The sequence below is a fragment of the Poecilia latipinna genome, unplaced genomic scaffold, assembly GCF_001443285.1.
Source record: "Poecilia latipinna isolate Pla-1442-1.1 unplaced genomic scaffold, P_latipinna-1.0 Scaffold883, whole genome shotgun sequence".
In the NCBI taxonomy this organism is placed as follows: domain Eukaryota; kingdom Metazoa; phylum Chordata; class Actinopteri; order Cyprinodontiformes; family Poeciliidae; genus Poecilia; species Poecilia latipinna.
This window is the reverse complement of record NW_015113499.1, coordinates 52152-71659: the sequence shown is the minus strand read 5'-3', so window position 1 is coordinate 71659 and position 19508 is coordinate 52152. Positions and strand designations below refer to the sequence as shown.

The following is a 19508-nucleotide window of genomic DNA, read 5'->3' as shown; positions in this document are numbered from 1 at the left end:
TATCGTGACAGGCCTAACTGGTAGTAATATTTCACATACTTAGCGCCGTTTGTGCTCCACCAGACAGTGAACTCTCACTCTGAACGTCTGCTTAAAGTTGCAGCATGTAACTTAAACAAGCAAAAGATTTTATATATGCATTAAAACTTTCACTGTCCTTACATCATCTCTGAAAAATAATCGATCTCCTCTGCCTCCTCCCTGTTTCTGCAGAATTACTCAGCTCAGTCAGAAACTGCCAATCAGAACCAGCGTTAATCAGCTAGCCGTGCTCTCAGGAGGTTTTGATTTAGTAACTCATTATTGTTTATTTTCATGCAATCTGCATTTGATTTTGAATGAATGTTTCCTTTTTTACATGACTTTATTTGATATATGCAGTGTTGTGAGATTTATTTGACTCGTATATAATGTAGGCTGTTAAGAGCCTTACTGTTAAATGTTATTTTACTGATTGCAGGTTTTTCAGTTGTCCTTTTGACTGAGTAGCTGCTGTATTGTGCCTGCAAGTATTTGCATATTTATATCTAAATTAGGTTAATTTATTACCAGATAATTTTTCCATTTTGCCAGATCACATAGCAGCATTTATACCCAACGTGAAAAATTAATGGCCAATGCAGATGATCGGTGATTGGCCCTCATGGGTGATTGGAATCAGAATAGGTGATTGGGATCAACATACTTGATCAGAGCATCCGTACTCACCATATTTGTAATGGTTATCCTTGTAAACCTCACTTTGACTGATGGTATATACATACTCCATGTCATTACGCCCAGCTGTCTCAACCTTTAACCTACAATACAACCTTTCCTATGAAGAAATCCGGATTGGGCATGAGGTCAGCTTCAGATTTCAGTGGTGCTTCAGGGTGTTGACGTGCTTCTCTCTTGGTTGGTTCTCTTTCAGTTAATGCTGGTATAAAAGTAGATTCACTGCAAAGATACTGCTGTTTCAGCTGTTTCCGGCTTATGGTAGGCATGGATTTATGTGATTCCTGGTTTGTATTAGAACATCCTGACCCATTTCAATCCATCTGAGGGGCACATTTTGGGCTAGCTGGGTTAAAGCTTGGAGCCAACGGAGTTCTGTAGCAGGACAATGACACAGATCCACTTAACTTCCAACCTGAACTCCGTAGAAACATTTTTGGATGTTGCTTAAAAGCCCAGGCTGTGGCAGAAATGAGCTCTACCATTTCATGGGAACAGCATCATCAAATATCTAGATAAAATTAAGATCAAAACTTGTTGATTCTTTTCAGGTCAACCTTGTTGTTGACTACAGAGAAGTCGGGTTTTGACTTCTTCATTGCAATAAAAGATGTCGTTACAAAACACACAACACTGAAGATCCACACAGCACAATTGGCAAAAAAAAAAAGAAAAGAAAAAGAAAATACTTTTCACTGGTACTCTGCCATCCCTTTTAAAGCTCAAATGTGCCATCATTGCCAGAAGAATTAAGATTGTTTTAAAATGCTTGTATTAACATTTAGAGATGCGCTGATCCCCTTTTTTCCACTTCCGATACCGACACCCGAGGTTTAGTATTGACTGATTCCGATCCGATACAGACAAATAAAAACAAGCTGAAAAGAGTTTAAATGTTTTTTTTTTTTTGGTGGTTTGTTTTGTTTTTAACACAGACATAAATATATTGAATCACAAATCTGAGATAATTATGCACCAGTACGCCCGTAGCTTCTCAAGCTTGGTCAAACATGTAAAAATAAACTGCAACAAATCTTCTTTGAAATGGTTCAGAAAGTGAAATTAGGAATCCTAAATATAATGTTAAATAATAATAAAGCATGATATCTCTCAGAATATAAAGAATTAGAATTAATACATCCATCCTTATGGATTGGGGCACACTGTCACTGATACCCCCTTTTTTTTTCCAATATCGGCACCAATACAGATATTAATATCAGATCGATGCATCTTCATTAATCTCTTCCTCATTTCTCCTCCTCTCTCTCTTTTTGGCCCCTGCCTCATGAATCCACTCCAGAAATAGGGGTCACCTGTGTCGATCTAATGACAAATCTTCTAGGATTATCAGTAATCCCACAGCAGTAAAATCTGTTTGCAGACAGCTGTGCTCTTCCTAACAGTGTTGTCGTTTCCTGTACAAACTCTGTCCTACATACCAGAAAAGGCCCGACTCCTTTCCGAGAAAAAAAAAGGGGGGGGAGGGGAATATTAATTTTCTGCATCAGTGGATTCCAATTTGATGCTATTTTTCTCCATTTCTTCTTTGGTGTTTTGTTGTATTTGACTTGCATGTGATGCTGATTTCTTCTCTGAATGATTATAGGGTTGGTGTGAATTTATTGTGAGTAAACAGCAATATTCTCCGGGAGTCGTGAATTTCCCCTGGGCCTTCACTTTCAATTCGCAAACTCTTTTGTTTTTTGGTGGTGGTTGTTTTTTTTGGTTTTTTTCCCCTGGCCTCCCAAAGAATGACTCACCAATAATTTAGGCATCCCTTCATTCTGTGAGTAGATGTTCAATCGAACAGAAATGCACTCCTGCATTTGTTTACAATCTTTTTTTTTCCATCTTGAATAAATTGAAGCTGAAATAGAAGATCACTGAGACAAACAAATCCTCGAAGATATTAGTTTTATCGATCCAGCTGTCCTCGCATCTGCAACGTGTAATAATACCAGAGCATGATTCCATAATATCACAGTTGGCAATGGAGTTCAATTCATTTATAGAGAGAGATTAAATTTTCGCTCATGACTGCACTAAAAGATTATTAAAGGAAAACACTCCTTGCACCAGCTTTTCAGCTTGCCGTTTATGTGTTTGAGTTGTTTTTAAGTTTCTCTTTTCTTTTTTTCTTTTTCTCTTCCCGCCTCAGGTGGTGTACAAGAACAACGATATCCGACTGGAGCTGTCTCGCCTGGCCCGCATCGTTGACCCTAAGATGAAGCTCCAAGGAGACGTGGTTTTCAAGTGTGAAAATGTTCCCACGCTTGACCCCATCAACTTCGAGACCCCCGACTCCTTCCTGGCCTTGCCCAAGTGGAACACCAAGCGCGTCGGCTCCATATCCTTTGACTTCCGCACTTCGGAACCCAACGGGTTGATACTCTTCACCCACGGCAAACCGCAAAACCGGCGCGACGCCAAGGGCCAGAAGAACAACAAGGTGGACTTCTTTGCAGTGGAGCTGCTGGATGGTGGGCTGTACCTTCTTCTGGACATGGGCTCCGGGACCATCAAGGTCAAGGCCACTCAGGCTAAAGTCAGCGATGGGGCCTGGCACCACGTGGACATCCAGAGGGACGGCCGCTCTGGTAAGGATGCTGAAAACAATAAAGTAGGGGAGGGAGTACTTTGAGAAGTGGTGTCTGTACTATTGGTGTCTGAAGAAATGAACCACATCTGGTCAACCCATCAGTGCCAAGAGTAGAGTCTTAGGTTGTCAATCAACCTCAGGTACATGCTGCTCAGTGTACAAATGGTGGAGAAACAACTTACCATTACAGGAAAACCGTTCATCCACCATCATCGCTAGCTATGCTACCTATCCTGAGCATTCATGGCGGGTTTTGCTGACGGGAAGAAGCTGTAGCATAGCAAAGTGCATGATTGACAGCACTAAGTCCCTCCTCCTGGCTGTGATTGGTTGTTTCTGACCGAGCTATGTATTTAGGCAGCTATCTTTAGGATAAGGTAGATTAGCTCAGTCTTTTTCACATATTCTGTCTCATACTACACATAGTGATTTAACAAATATGGGGAAAACAGATTTAAAAAAAAAAAAGATACATAGCCCAGCTTTAAGCCAGCTGTCGGATGTTTTTATCAGTCAGTAATGATCCATATAAAAACATGAATTTATTGTTTTTATCTGATTATATAGTGTAAACATCTAACAACCCAACCCTAACCTTTCCCTAACAAAAACTGAAGCTTGCTGACACAACATTTATTATCTTGTCAAAACTTTGAACCACTGTTGCACATTCAGTTGCTATGAAATTATTGGAAACGTTTTCCCTAACACAGCATTCGGTAAAGTCATTAGCACTAGCTTGTTTTAGTTTCCTGGGATTCCCAACCTTAGAATGTTATAAAGCTTTAACAGAGATAGATGGCTCAAAATGATTTATCGCCAGGGTAAAGTTCTCTTATTCTCTAAATGGCAACCAAGTCCCTTCTATTTTTTCTGGCTTCCTTCCATCTATTGGTTCCCTGACCTCAAAACATAGCTAAATACACAGAAAATGTTTGAGGAAGATTGCATTAGTGAACAGAGGTTGAAACTTCTCTTGCCTTAAGCTCCAGACTCAATACAATCTCTGCATTAGGAGAGATCCTCCAGAGAACATGGTTGTGTTAGTTGCCGTGTTATATATCAGGTTGGAGCAGCCAATTTAGCCGTGTGTCAGAGCTCGCTGCTTTGATTAATCACCGGCACAGCCCCCAAGTGCGATAGCGGAGCAGAAAGTTGGATTTCTTCGCTGGGAAAAGAGGAATGAGACAGATAAATGGATACCAGACTGAAAGATGGTTAAGAACAGGCATAATCACACTTGTGGCATGAGTGAAATGTTAATAAGGAGTCTGGGTGAATTAAATTTCATGTCCACAAAGAGCTTGGGTTTCTGCCGCGCTGCAAGATGAATATAATATTTGGTAACTCATATTTCACTGCTCTCGTGCAAGCTAATGGTAGGCTGTGAGGGGGAAAAAATATCTTTTTCTTTATCTCCTATACCACATGCTTTTGACCTCAATGGAGGCTGAAGAAGATATCCTATACAGCATAGGTTATGTGATACGAGCAGAGTCCGCCTGCTGAATAATACATCCGCTTCTATTTAAAAAAAGCAAAAAGTCAAATATTTAAGGTGGCAATTAAGATATAACAACTACAAGGCAAAACTCATGAAAGTAATACAGGCCCAGACATCTGTCTTCTTAGAATATTCCTCCGCTTTCCTTACTTGTCACACTGGCATATCTGAGCTTGTGAAACAAATGTCAACACCGAACAAAGATGACGCAAGTCGACAAAAAAGGCTCTTTCCAGATTTCATTTAAGGGAAAAAGGTATCCGAACTCCCCTCACCCTATGTAAGTAAATGAAATGCCTCCCTTTTTAAATCATGATTTAACTGAGAATACACACATTTTTTGTTTCATTCCACTAGCCACACCCAAACACTTCAAGAAATCACTTGAATATAAACTGTGACATTTAGTAGGCTAATGCTCCATTTACTCAAATGTTTTGGCCTCTTGTTCACATGGTAACAATGTTTTGGATGGACAAAACTACAAAGGTAAATTTAAAACATAAGGAAACGATGAATCCCAGTCATGCCATCATTCATGTTCAGATCCAGTTTTCACACAACGCAGTCAAAATGACAGTGGACTGGATTATTTGGTGTATTTAAGCAAAATCCGCTGATTTTGAAATATTTGTCAGCGTTGAAGATATACAGATTGCACATGCTCCTCTATACAATCAAGGGATTATGAAAACATTCCTGTGGATCAGAAACTGTTCAAACTTTCATCACCTCCTACAGGCTTTCTATGGTCACTGCATCATTTCCAGTCCTATTTGCGTTTTCATTCCATTGATGTGTAAATGCAGATTTTTTTTTCAGATACACGATGGAAAAGGTTTTTGTAAAGGTTTGGAAAACAAGCCTACAAGATCTCCAAAAGTAATACCTCATGGTCCAATCTAAGGGATACAAGGATTGTAGAGAAGTATTAGTTATTGACATTTTTCAGGCTGGGAAGGGCTATAAAGCAATTTCCCGGGATTTTGGACTCCAGTGAATAAAAATAAGATTCACAAAGGGGCCCTGAAAAGCATCAAGCCAGGCTTCACTCTTATTTAAGGCCAGTGTTCACAATTCAACAATAGATGAGAGACTTGGCAAAAATGGCATCCATGAGAGAGTTTCAAGATGAACAACTCTTCAAAAATAAACCCAAAGGCCTGCTTCCCATTCAGCAAAAAAAAAAAAAAGATAAAATAAAAGATCTTGATGTTCCCTAAGACTTTTGGGAAAATAATATTCTGTAGACTGACGAGAAAAATGTGGGAATTGTTGGAAATTGTATGACAATCCACACCGTCTCATTGGGCTTAATGACTATGCAGACTAGAAATTTCAAGTAAGCGTTTTTTAAAGGAGGAATTTTTTAAAATAGATTCAAACAAAAAAGAGGGAAAATAATTCTAGTGGACTTCCTCTAGCGATCTTTTTGCAAGGCAAATTTAATATTTTGATTGAATAGAGATTTCCAACAAACCAGCGAAACAAATGGAGGAACTGGTCACCTGACGCAAAGAAACAGTGCATAATTATTTATTCTTATTGTGTTCTCTTCTTCTGTGGTTTTGGGACTCTTTAGGGGTTCCCTGAAGTAGAGTGTCAGCGATCAAAGCAAGTCAGGGTTCCAGATGTGCAAATGTGACGGTTCAGGACAGTCAGAGTAAAGCCTTGTACTCTATCATCACACTTTTTTACAATTTTACTAGAGGCACAGCTCTGCTCTGTCTTAATTTTTTGGGTAAAACATTTAACACTTCTACCCTAAAACTGATTAATTTATCGCAGCCTGAAAAGTAAAGGTTTAGGGCAGCAAGAACACTACAGCAAACAACATCCGATTTAAGAAGAATTAAGTAAAAACGAACAATAATCGCTTCTCTTCCACCCAGGCATCATCTCGGTGAACAGCCGCCGGACCCCTTTCACAGCCAGCGGGGAAAACGAGATCTTGGACTTGGAAGGGGACCTTTACCTGGGAGGTTTGCCTGACAGTCGGGCGGGCTTAGTGCTCCCTACCGAGCTCTGGACCGCTATGCTCGACTACGGCTACGTGGGCTGCATCCGGGACCTGTTCATCGACGGACGCAGCAAGGACATCCGGCAGATCTCGCAGTCGCAGAACGTGACGGGCATCAAGTCGTCGTGCAGCAAGATGACGGGGAAGCAGTGTGACAGCAGCCCCTGCAAGAACAGCGGAGTGTGTAAGGAGGGATGGAACCGGTTTATCTGCGACTGCACCGGAACGGGCTTCTGGGACAGCACCTGCGAGAGAGGTCAGTCGTCTTTTAGCTCCTGCTTTGTAAACTCTGTTAATTTTTTCTATCTGTTTAGGGATTAACTTTATAAATCTGTTTGTTTTCACTTGGAGGTTCATTGATTTCTCAGTTAAGGAGGCTGAAAGGGGATAAAGCTAGTTTTTTTTTGTGTGCTGCAAGCTGTTTTGTGTGTTTGTTAGAGGAGCACTGATCAAAGATTCATGGCCAATTTTTCCACTTTCCCCTGAAGAACTGCCATTAACAGCATTTAAAATTTTATCCAGTTTTTCTGCCGTTAATGATAATTATTTATATTCAAATGAGAAGCAAGACAGAGAAGGATTTTGCTTTATTTTTTTAAGATACAGTGGCTGCGTTTCCATTATCCACACAATTACACAATTTGACTTTTTTGAAAATAAATTTACTTAATAGAAACACAGCAATTTTGGAAAGTCCTGTTTTTCTGTCAAAAGTTTTGGTGTTTGAATTAGTTTTACTTTTTGGTTGGAATAAAATTTGTTTATTTGGCAAAACACTTTCTTTTTTTTTTTCTTTTTTTTTTTTTTTTACACCTGAGTCACATGATCAACAACCAGATGTTCCTACTGTCATAAACCAAGAAGAAGACAACAGGAAGTAGTTGGAGGATGATTGAGCGCCATGGTTTTAATGACTTGTTGCATGAACAAACATATTCAGACATTATTTTAATCGCGTTTCTTACTTAATGAAAGCACCTCAAAAGTGAAATTGTGTCTTTTACACAATTTGTTCGCACATTTCTAATGAAAACGCAGCTAGCGAGTATGGTTCGCATTTCAGCTGTTCATAACATCTCATGATAGCAACTTACACCATTAGCATTGTGTAGCCTGTAAACATAAGGCTTAGTAGTTGTGTAACACCACAGGAGACGAGACTTCTGCGACGATATGGAGAACAAGCTGTGAAAACCCCGAACTACACCTGCAGGAAAAGAATGACATCATCCTCTTCCTGCAGCTCCGGGAGAGAGAACATATTTATTAGTTACTTCAGATTTCATGCAGACTTTATAGGTAGAAGCTCCGAACAAATTCAGTTCTGCACTATGTGCTTTCCATGAGAAGGTGATCGTCAAGGGCCACAAACTACCTCCGTCTTCACCGTAAATATCCATCTAATACTAATGTGGCAGTGATGCTCTTTTATGTGTTGGAGGCGCTACAACATAATTGAGATTATTTTAAAATAAATCATCCTTTGTCTCTGACTGGCTCAGACCGGCCCCTCCTTCCCGTTTCTTTAAAGTGCGGTCACAAAGAGCGTTATCTACTGCCGATTAGGTGGAACTCTTCCTAAGCCTCTTCACAGAGACCCACTTCAAAAAAATGTCTGACCTTTCCCTATAATGGAGTTTCTTTTTAAGTGTGAGATTTTAGAGGGGGGAAAAATGTGCTCCACATATAAAAATGCAAATTTCTTTTTACATGCGAGAGCAAACTTCTCGGTTTTAAGCAGAGTATATGAAGGCCTAATAATGGCAACTTTTCTGATGTGTTTTCAACCCCGCTGTTATCTGCTGATTTCTGCTCTGGGTCAGTCCACTGATAAAGCAGTTTAATAATGCCTCCCCGAGGTGGGCACAAAGTGTTGGCTCCTTTTAACGCTTAAACAATTGAGGTCGAAAGCTTTGAAAAGTAATAAACAGTGAAGGAGCAGAATTGCTAGCACCCATCTTTCTGTCAGTTTACAAAACTCCTAGTCACTGTTAGCAGCCTGGATAAATACAGAGTTTGATTTCATGATTTGGAGAAAAAAGTAAATGTTTCATTCTCTTTGTTTCCTTCCATTTTCTACACACAAAAATCTAATAATTCTCAATATATGCAGTCGTTTGTTCCATTGATCTTTATTCCACTGACATGTTTTATTTCTGATTTGAAACATACATGTTGAATAATTGATTCTTTTTCATAAGTTTTTTAGTTTTTGACTCACTGACAAAATGACCGACACACTATTTTACAAATCAAAGAAAATGTCATTTCTCTACTTTTTTGGACTGTAGAAAACCTTAAATTGAGTCTGTAAGTAGGTCTAGCTGAAATTAAAAAGCTTAACTTTTTTTATCCTACGCAAATTATTTCTAAGTGCAAAGTTCAGAGACAAGGTTTTAAATAATCTGCATTTAGTGCGAGACAATATAGTTTGGAAATGTATCTGATCTATGTGGGTCAAAATGCCAAAGAAGTAGTTAAATGGCTCCATATTATACCAAAAGTCAATAATACATAAAGGTTAATATTTTTAATAAAATGTCAATGATGCTGTAAAAACATCAGAATAAAATCTAAACACCTCAATCTGGAAACTACGGACATTTTGAAATGTGTATGAACCCTGTCCTTATTACATTCTTTAATACCAAGCTTCCCATGGCATCAACTTCCTCACCGAAGAGGGTTGTTTTTGTTCACGGATTGGAAAAAGATCAGCGTTGCAGATGAAAATTGACCGATGCAGATCACTGGCTGATGCTTTGGTGCATCTCAGTGTGTGCAAAACCTAGTGTACATTTACCAGGCTGGAAAACATGCAAAGTTTTTGCTAAAATGACTGAAAATAGATTTCCTCCTCCCTCAAATCCGGTGCAGAAGTGACAGAGGTGGCCGACTAACAATAGCTTTTCTACAGAAGTGGACGGCGTATCGTTTCAGCAAAAAAGCCAGGAATGCGACTCGGGACACTTCCCTCACATTATTTATGGAAGGCTTTTGCTGAAAGATTTAATAGGATTTCACTTTCCTTTGCCAGGTTTTTCTTGTCGCTCATGACGCCCTGCGTGGAGAAATTGAACTTCCTCCTGGTGAAATGGGCTCTTCTTGTCTCAGTTTTTAAGAGATTGGCTGCATAAAGTTTTTATGAAGCAGAGGAGATGGGGGACACTCCAGGCTGTGCAAGTGTGTGTTATCAGGCTATTGTTCAGATTGTTCCTGGCTTCTTCACGATTTTACAGAGATTTGCTCGGTTCAGCAGAGGTCTCGCAGCACTCTCACAAGAGCCCGGGGCCTGTAAAGAACCTTGCTTGTATGGCGAGTAATGAGCATCTGGAGACCAGACTGTTGAAGCAAGCGGTGACATTAGGTGGAGAGAGGATAATTTGTCATTAACGGAGTCAGTGGAGAATATCAGCATGTACAACCTGAAACGCTGCGTCTCACCTACACACAGAAATGGGGCTTGTTTAGCGTTTGCGACGTTCTGAGAAAGTTGACGGAAAGTCAGCTCAAGGGAGTGCAGAGGCCCAGACGCCTTTAAATATTTTTTCATTGCAACTACAGTATGTGAAGTATGACGGAGTATTGGGGTCGTGGTAAGAAAAAGAAAATGAAATTACAAGAGTAATACAATAAAGTTACGAGAATAAAATCATAATAAAGGATTCTTTTATTGTCATACCATTTCACAATCGTTTGCTTGTGGTGCAAGTCCCAGATGAAGCAGTGTGAAAATAAATGGAGTAATCTATGCTACATATAGAAATATGTATTCATAATATTATGACTTTATTCTTGTAATTTTATGACTGTTCTCACATTGACATATTCTAATAAATTTATGACTATTCTCACATTGTTATGGCATTATAATATGGTAATATTATCTCTATATTCTTGTCATATTATGACATTCTTCTCATTTTATTGGAACCTTTTTCTCGTATTCTTTAGACTTTATCATCGAAATACGGTTTTGTTCTCATTATTACAACTTTATTCTCATATTTTTAAAAATTTATTCTTGTAATATTATGAATTAACCTTTGCTGAAATTGCTCATTTTCTTGCTTTCTCTCTACCATCTCAGATCCAAAGAAACAGGGGGCGATACACTGTTTCTAATGCACAACACACGCACATAAAAAAGAAAAAAAGAACACCAGTGTGGCCTGTCTTCCACCCACAGGAAGAAAAACATTAAGTTTTATGCCCCCACCACTCCACACCCTCGCATTATTCCTCTGCTGTCCCGTTCCACTTCCTCCCACACATCGGTCTCTGAATGGTCATATATCTGTTTTCAATGAGCGCCGTTGCCGCTGGGTGATAACCCACAGGACGGCAAGTCTGCCTTCAACTTCTGGAGGTGGAGAACAAAAGCTTCAGCCTGTTCAGAGCAGGATTTCTACTCTCCTGTTAGACCTAATGTACAATACGGATGTTACTCTTTTTTAATGGAGATACATAAACATTTGGGGTAATCAGACATACTAAATGTGACTTCTTGGCATTGTTTTTCATGCAGAAAATCAGAGCATTTAAATGATTAAATAATGAATATTTATCACCAGATTAAAACAACCTGCATCAACAGGTAATTATGGATCATTTCAAAGAAAAGCAGATTCTCAGAGAAGCAGGTGAAAGGTGAATTTAAATGATTAATTGTTTAATAGCAATTAGATTTAAAGTATCACCGATCTGAGGGAAATGCGGCTTAAGAAGTCTTAAAGAAGAACAGTCAACAATAAAGTAGCTTAATTCAAACTGACCTTTGTAAGGCAACATCAGCAAAATACAAGACTTGGATAGAACAGTTATCAGGTAATTACCAACTTAATGAGGGATTCTGGTTACGTCCACGATAAATCAGATTAATCCCCGAGTCACTGGAGACCTTTGACCAAAAAGTTGTCACATTTTCCTCAACAAAAGTAGAAAAACAAAAACAAATGTGAACTTGAATAAATATTTATATTTAGCCTTTGCATAGCCTTGAATTGGCAATTGTACGGCTCCCATGGTTGACATCTAGCAGGATCTGTTTTAGATGTGAATGAGTTAAAGACCTGGACTGAAGCCTGTTAATACAACTATTTCTAGCTGCTGCTGCTTCTTCTTCTTTAACTTATGAAACCTTTGATTCAGAACTTGCTGCTACAGAGAGACATCAAATTTTTATTTTTATGCAACTTTGGGCTTATTCTTGACTCAATGGAAAAAGTAGAACTTCACTCACTGAGTGAGAAAAATATTGAAGTTCATTCTCTCCAGCTGACATATAAAATACAATCCAATATGACAATATGTAATAGACATTTACACACCACACCAACCTTTGTTCTTTAAGAATTTAAGTCATTTTCTATTTTGCCTTTTGTGCTAGCATATTGAAAGGTTTGCGTTACTATGGCACCCAATTCTACACAGTCCTAAATGTGATCAAGTAAAATACATTTTGTGGAAAATTGGATCCTGTCGTGTCCTTGAAGTATTTGTCAATTTTGCCTTTAGTCCACATTTGTTGTAAACATGAAACTTGCATAACAAAATGGCATTTCTCTAATGTCAAACTCCTAGTAACACAATATGGGAGTGTTTTTTTCCTAAAAGTCTTCCTACTTTTAATTGGCAAAGAGCCTCCTTGTCTTTCAAAGGTCTGTAAAAAACTGAGATGGATTAACATTCTTCTGACTTACCGCCAATACTGGAAGCTGCCTGGGTCTCGTTTCCTTCCCACATCTTCCTCTTCTTCACGTTGGAAGATCAGTGATCGTTAAAGGTGTTCTGGTCTGCTCGGTGGTCAGGTCTCAACACACTGAACTACCTTCTGTTTGCACAGATACACCACAGCTCGATACGGATGCCGTATCACTTTGCTCCTCTCATTCTCACCCACAGCAGAGTGAGGCCATCAACCATGTGGAGGGATGTCTTCTCAGAGTGCTGGTGTCAGCGATCCCAACTCATGTAACCGCAAGGAAACAGTTGAAATAGAATCAGAAAACCCGAGAGCTTTATTTTCAGCTAAAGACTCATACCGGGCTTATTCTCTGGCAAGAAAGTCTTTGAAGCTTAAAGTCATATTCTGTTTCTTGGCCTCATAATGACCCTCCAAAGGAATTTTCGTGTGAGCTCGTCAACATGTCGGCCCGCTTTTCATCCCTAAATTTGCAGTACTCTCCAGAACGCAAGTTTGTCAATTTTATTCTCGTCTAGTGATAAAATTGTACCCTTCAGAATGACGAGAGCCCTTTGGATTGAGATGTTGTGCGTGAAACTTCGTGCGGTATTTTGTCTTTTCAAAAGGAGTGACTTGAAATCTTCTAGTCAAACTAGCAGAGCAGCTCTTTCTCCTCCTGCTCGGTGCTTTTCAGCAGACCCCACAGCTCCCTGGTGACGATATCAAACAGCCAGAGAGATGTATTCACACGTGGCACAGGCTCTTGATCTCACCGAAGCTATACAGTACATTTGTAGCTGAGAGCTGCGCTTGCGCTTGTGTGATGAGAGAGAGGGTAGAAATGATGAGATCAATGCTCTCCCTGTGGATGTAACAAAGGTTATGAATTTACATGACAACGTTTGGCCTTCAGTGGTGAATTGCTGAAAGAATATAAATGTTTGTTTGTCTGTCTGCGGCTTGAAGCGGTTGGAGATCAGTCTAACACCATTTTGCAATGTCGTTTGATTGAATTGGATTTCGCTCCAGGATTCTTTAGATGTGTTTCTTATGTAGCATTAGCAGCTTAATAATTTACCCAAACTGCTAGCATGGCAACATATTAGTGCGACAACAAATGTGACGGACGTGCCTGTGGCAAGCTGTGACGTTTTTCTGTCCCGTAGTCTGTGGACTGTGCAGCTGCTCCACCCTAACCAATCTGTACCACTGACCTACAGACCTACAACTAATTTGTACGATGTGAGGTTACAGGTCAGTTGTATGGGTCGCTTTTATAATAGAAACAGACAAAATAGCGTACCAAACCACACCAGTTCTAGAGGTACTGCTGAGTGGAACAAAGCATTAGAGACCTAGCAAACTGACACTCTAGAGAGGAATCTAGAAGCACTCTGTGTGGTGCCCAATATGCTTTTAAGTTACCACATTGGCAAATGACTTGGTATTTGACAAAATCTTACTTAATTCTTCTTTAGATGGGAACACATTCTGACGGATGCAGAAAGCGTCTCCAGACTTAAAATGGGGCCATGTTGGGCACATTGTCATTGTCCAAACACAGAAATGTTCCTTTTTTTGTGATCCTGACTCAGAGATGTATTTTTGTTTCAGTAATGGGTTTTGCATGTTGGGAATGAATAAAGCTATCTTGGGTAAAGGCTAGCTTGTTCTACTTTGATTTGTTCTTTGAAGCACATTACTCTGGTTGGATTTGCCCAACAGTGTCATTTATAGGAAATGTCACAAAAACCACAAACTTTATTGTAGTATCCAACGAATATTCATGTGGCACATTTTTATGCGTTTAAACACAATGGAGACTGATATTGGTCTATGTTGGCAGAATTGATCTTTTGTCCCTTTGTAGCCCTTAGACTGGCTGCTTCCTTTCTGCTTCTATAAAGTGAAGGAAATAAGAGTCACCTACTGCAGATGACCTCTTTGAAAGGATTCCTCTTTAGTTGTTCATTAGTTGCTGTAGACTCATCAAATGCACATCAATGGTACACATCTTTCATTCCTAAAGACGCTTCGTTAGAATGAGATGGTGACGGCGTAAGAAGAAAAAAAAAATCTGTCTCAGACATTTTGAGCTTTGTGACTTGGTGCAATAGAGTAGCTATCATATAAAGATATTATATTATATAAACATGCACTGCTACTTGAAATTGAGTTTATCTTTGCTGCAGTGACATTGCCTGCTGCTTGTTTCCTCTTACATAGTTGGTTGTAGCTCTGGCATTTGTCATTTTAATTGTTATTACTGGAACTGGCATGCTTTTAAAGAAAGTTTTACAAAAAAAAAATGGGGGAAAAAAAGCTCCATCCATCTTTTCAGGCTTTATATGTTGTTTTGGCTGAGAAATGGCTGCAAAAAAAGAATATCTATGTTGGTGTTTCTATGGCAGGTAAACACAGAGTCTGCTGATTCAGAAGTGGAGAGCATATCATCACCAAATACTGAGTAAATAACTGGACAACAGGAAAAGAAGCATGTTTCCTCTCCCTTACTGTCTGCTTGTTGTTGTTTTTTTATTTCATCAACAAAGCTCCACTTCATCGATCTGTTAGGATACAATAACCTTCATCCACTCGTACTTTTAGAAAGATTTGTTTCACCCTGAAATTTATTTGTAATAACACATCCAGCTCACGAGGTTAGACATTTATTCACTGTATATCATACTGCCCTCCAGTTTAATATATAGAATCCGCCAATAAGGTTCTCTGATTAATCTTGATCATGAGAGTTTTTCTGCATTGACTTCCCACAAAGATTCTTTTCTTTTACAATCTGTTGCATTTATCACCATAAAGCTTAGAAGATGCGTTCCAAGCTGTTTGAAGCCCAATATTGCACTGCAACGTTCCTCTCTGTTTTTCCATCATTCAGCTATATGACTGCCTGTCTCCCACATATGACTGAGCCACAAGAGATGGAGGTCAGCTATCTGCTCGCTAAAGCCATTAACAGAGAAATAGGATTGTGTGTTGGTGTGCAGAAGAGTTGATGTGTTTGTATTTGCTCTGGGAGAGAGAGAAAAAAAGACTGCTTTGAATCTACTGGAAAATTGCTGTAAAAACTGTCAGACCCCAAAAGGATGGCATGTGTGTTTACTAGCATTCATGCTAAATTGTAGGCTTATGTGCGACATTAAATCTAATGTAGCTGCTACGGCATGAGCAATACTGTGAAAATGTATTTGCAGTATTCAGATTGTTGCCTTTTTATTACAATCAAATGTTTCTGCTTGTAAGGAATGATTAAGATTTTATCTATTCATCACTGAGGGTACCACTCCATTTTGTTATGATCTATAAACATAATGATGCTGTACTTGCATTTCCTTCAGTGGATAATGTGTTACTTTTCAAATATTTTGGCCTAATGCCTTGCGATTCTACACAAGTAGCAATGTCTGGGTCATTAGCGCCATTCATTCACCATTCAAGGGGAGGCAGTTGCTGTTTAGTGGTGGGTTGATTGGGATAGCTTTTGGTTCTCTTTAATTCAGTAATACTTTAGTTTTTCCAAAGGGAAATTAAATGTTGTCGTAACTCGTATCATCAAAGTATCTTGATAGTCACTGTGGATGATGACACTGTGGGCAAGAAGGACCTTCAGTAGCAGTTAGTCTTGCAATGAATCCTAAGAGGCATCTGTCTGAAGACTAAATAATGACATGCTAGCTGCTCACATTTGGGCGTTGGGGGTAGAAGCCAAACAAAAACCTTGTTGCCACGGTATGACTTTAGAAGGTAAATAGGGGTAAAAATCTTTCCTTCTGCGCAGCTGTATATACTCTGACTATTAACATTTTTATTTTATGACAAAAACCTAAAGAAATTCATTTATACAAACTGTCTGATAATATCTCTATTACAGTTTAATAACGAGTGGCAAAACTTGTAACGCTCAAGAAATGAAAATTAGATAATTTTTCACAGTGTTGTCTCGTGACATTAATTCAAAAATGTACTCGGACCAACGACCGCCTTGGTCGTTTAATGAGGCATTTTTGAGAGTCCTCAAAGTACCGAAAGATAACAGAAACATTATGTACACTATGGGATTTCCAAAAACAATCACAGACTACTCCTGATTTCACCGACTACATCTCCTTCCTCTCTGCTCATGTTTCTGGAGTCGACACAAAGAAGTCTGGGAATGATCTCATCGTGTTTGTATTGAGCGGCGCACACCGCTGCGCGTGAAGTTCCTTCTCCTCTGGTGGGAGCTTAAAACGCTGGCAATTTCCTCGCTCCGTTTACCAGAAGGGGAGGAGAGGGGGGGAATAAAAAACAAAACAAAAAAAAAATGCGACGTGACAGATATTTTAGAGTTTTTGAAATGATCAAAGATGGTAGCAGGCGACGACTAACAGACAACAACAGAGCTGTTTGCTCGCTGTTTTTATCTGACATGTCTCCGCCAAGTCAACTATGACGTTGATTTCTGTCTCAAGTCTGTTTTTTACCTTTTTTTCCTTGTATTTCGCATAAACCTGCTCATGCTCCACTTCCTACAGTTCATTTTTCATTACATCGATTCCATATTTTCCCTCTCCTGCCCCCTGGTCCCACCAACACACACGCTTACAGACGCACAAAAAAATTGCCAAGCTTTTGTTTGGCATGTCTTCCTAATCCCACCCATGAGACATGACAGCACCTGTGATCAGAGGTCTGCCTTGCTATCACCCAAACAGATGTGGTGCCAGCGTGGGGAGCCGGGCTGTCACTGTGTATAGTTGTGCATGCATATTATCTTTTTATGCACCTGCTCAATATATGATGCATAACAATGAAGTATTATCTCTATTTTTATTTATTTATTTTAAGGTATCACTCTTTGACCTTACCTTGTTTACATCTATTTGCATGATTACAATTGTCTTATTGATAACCAGCATGTTTTAAATGTTTTTATCATTTTATTTGTATTGTTTGTGCCTGCCTGCCACCTGCCCTGCCAGTGCCTCTGCTACGTTCATGTGCAAAATACCTGTGCTCTGGCCCTTGTAGACCCATTTTGTGTAGGTCGTGACCGGGAGTTTGGGTCGGCCAAAGAAACCCGTCTGCTTGTGATCTGAATTTCAATGCGGCAGCTTGGCTTGGTGCAGCCCTGACAACAGAGCCCCATGGAGCAGAGAGGGAGGGGGATAGCTGCTTGCTTAAAATACAACTCTGTTTAAATATATTATCAAAACATGCACACAATTGTAGCCTTTGGGCTATGTTGCAAGAGAGACCAGTATTCATTTGTTTAATAAGTTGTTTACTTCATAACTTGTTTACTTTAGACATTTAAAGGGGGAGGGAGTTGTGGCATCGAGATAAATTAAGGTTTTAAAAAGTTATTGTTTGAAAGTTGCTAAAATGTTCGCTTATACATTTGCTACGGTTAAAGTTTTTGGAAGCACTTTATTTGAAGGGGTATAATTAAGACTATCATTACACTGTCATAAATATGAAGGAGTCTTCATGAATGTTATCATGAAGCGTCATTCGGTAAATAGTGACACTTTAAATGCAAAGTTGACCCTTTTAATTGACTTTTAATGTAAGTTTTAATGCAGCTTTGCATAAAAAACTACTTACCAAATAATGCTAAGTTGATAGTGCAACTTTTAATGCACATTTGCATTAGCCCTTCTTGACCGGAATGTGTCGGCGGCGACGCATCTAAATTTGTCATTATTTACTGAAAGACACTTGATGACAACATTCATGAAGACGCCTTGATGTTCATGTCTGTTGCTAAGTCATGTTTAGGACAATGTCATGTCTAAATAACTTGAAGTGCTTCCGCATGGTGTGTTGCCTCGCCAAAATAACCTTGGTTTGGGTAGATTATTCAACGTGTTGATTCCATGCAAATGTGGTTGAGGATCTCAAACCTACCACTCTACTTTAACTTCTGCTTTGCCAACATTAACGATATAAAATGGTGCAAAAAGCATTTTTGTTAACTCTGTGCCATTGGCTTTGGATTAGTCTAGACATCCATGCACGTTTAGCTCTGTCTGGTGCCCCAAAAGTGATACTGAAAAATGATTTTTGTTTCTGAATAGCTCACAGTCAGACCCACCCAGAGCTAAAGCAAGGGGAAGTCATTACTCTCCCATAACGATAATGTTTCAAGGTGGGCTTTGTCCTCTCTCATCTTTGGCAGACAGCTCGGGGCTTTATTTCTTTTTGATTGTTACATCCCATTACATAAAGACAGTTACTCAAATGTTATTCCCCCATAAGGGGGACTCGACTGCAACAGATTATTCAGGTCGCGTTCGAGCCTCGGCTCGTGAGAGGTGACATTAATTCAAGTCTATAGGGAGGTGTATTTGATGTCATCTGCGGGAAGACGCCGTCCTCGGATTCAGTTCAGCAAGCCAGTCAGTCGGTCGGCAGTAAGACATTAAGAGAAGCATTAGCGTTTGGATGTGTTGGAGCGGGTGTGGGAGAGTAGCTTTTAGGGGAATCAGGGTGTTGCTGACAGTTGTGCATTGCAGAGTCCTGTGTAGCTGATAAAGTAGCCCAGTTAATCAGGTAAATAGGCCTGTAATGAAGTGCGTTTGTCTGACGGTGTGCCAGCCCAGTGCCAGACAATCCCACTGAGACTCTCCTCTTTCTGGCTCGGCGCTGCACACACGCTCGCATTCACACACCAAGCCAGCACTAGCACCACCCGTACACACACTAACGCACGCATTCAATCCGCTGGAGACAGATTGAATTGTTGTCTAATGCATATTGCATTTTCCCTGACAAGATGCCACCGCCCACATACTGTAAGTGCCCGTGTTTTCCCGGCTGTCTGTGGACGGCGGAGATAATGGCTCCAAGCCTGAGCTGATGGCTGGAAGTGTGTCCACCACAGATCAGAGATGGCATCTTTCGTTGCAGAACCAGCTTCTTCTGTCTTGATGTGTGTTTTTTTTTTTTTTTTTTTTTTTTTTTTTTTTTTTAAAATTTT

The 19508-nt window shown here is 39.6% G+C and overlaps 1 protein-coding gene across 5 annotated transcripts in view; it reads left to right on the top strand.

The window, feature by feature from the left end:
• LOC106957160 (neurexin-3b-like) overlaps positions 1-19508 on the top strand; it is a 181551-nt gene that overhangs the window by 132267 nt on the left and 29776 nt on the right. For all 5 annotated transcript variants that reach the window (XM_015048419.1, XM_015048420.1, XM_015048417.1 and 2 more), the window contains 2 exons: positions 2879-3317; positions 6716-7099. In XM_015048419.1, the coding sequence (XP_014903905.1) occupies positions 2879-3317; positions 6716-7099 (823 nt within the window). The remainder of the gene's footprint in view (positions 1-2878; positions 3318-6715; positions 7100-19508) is intronic.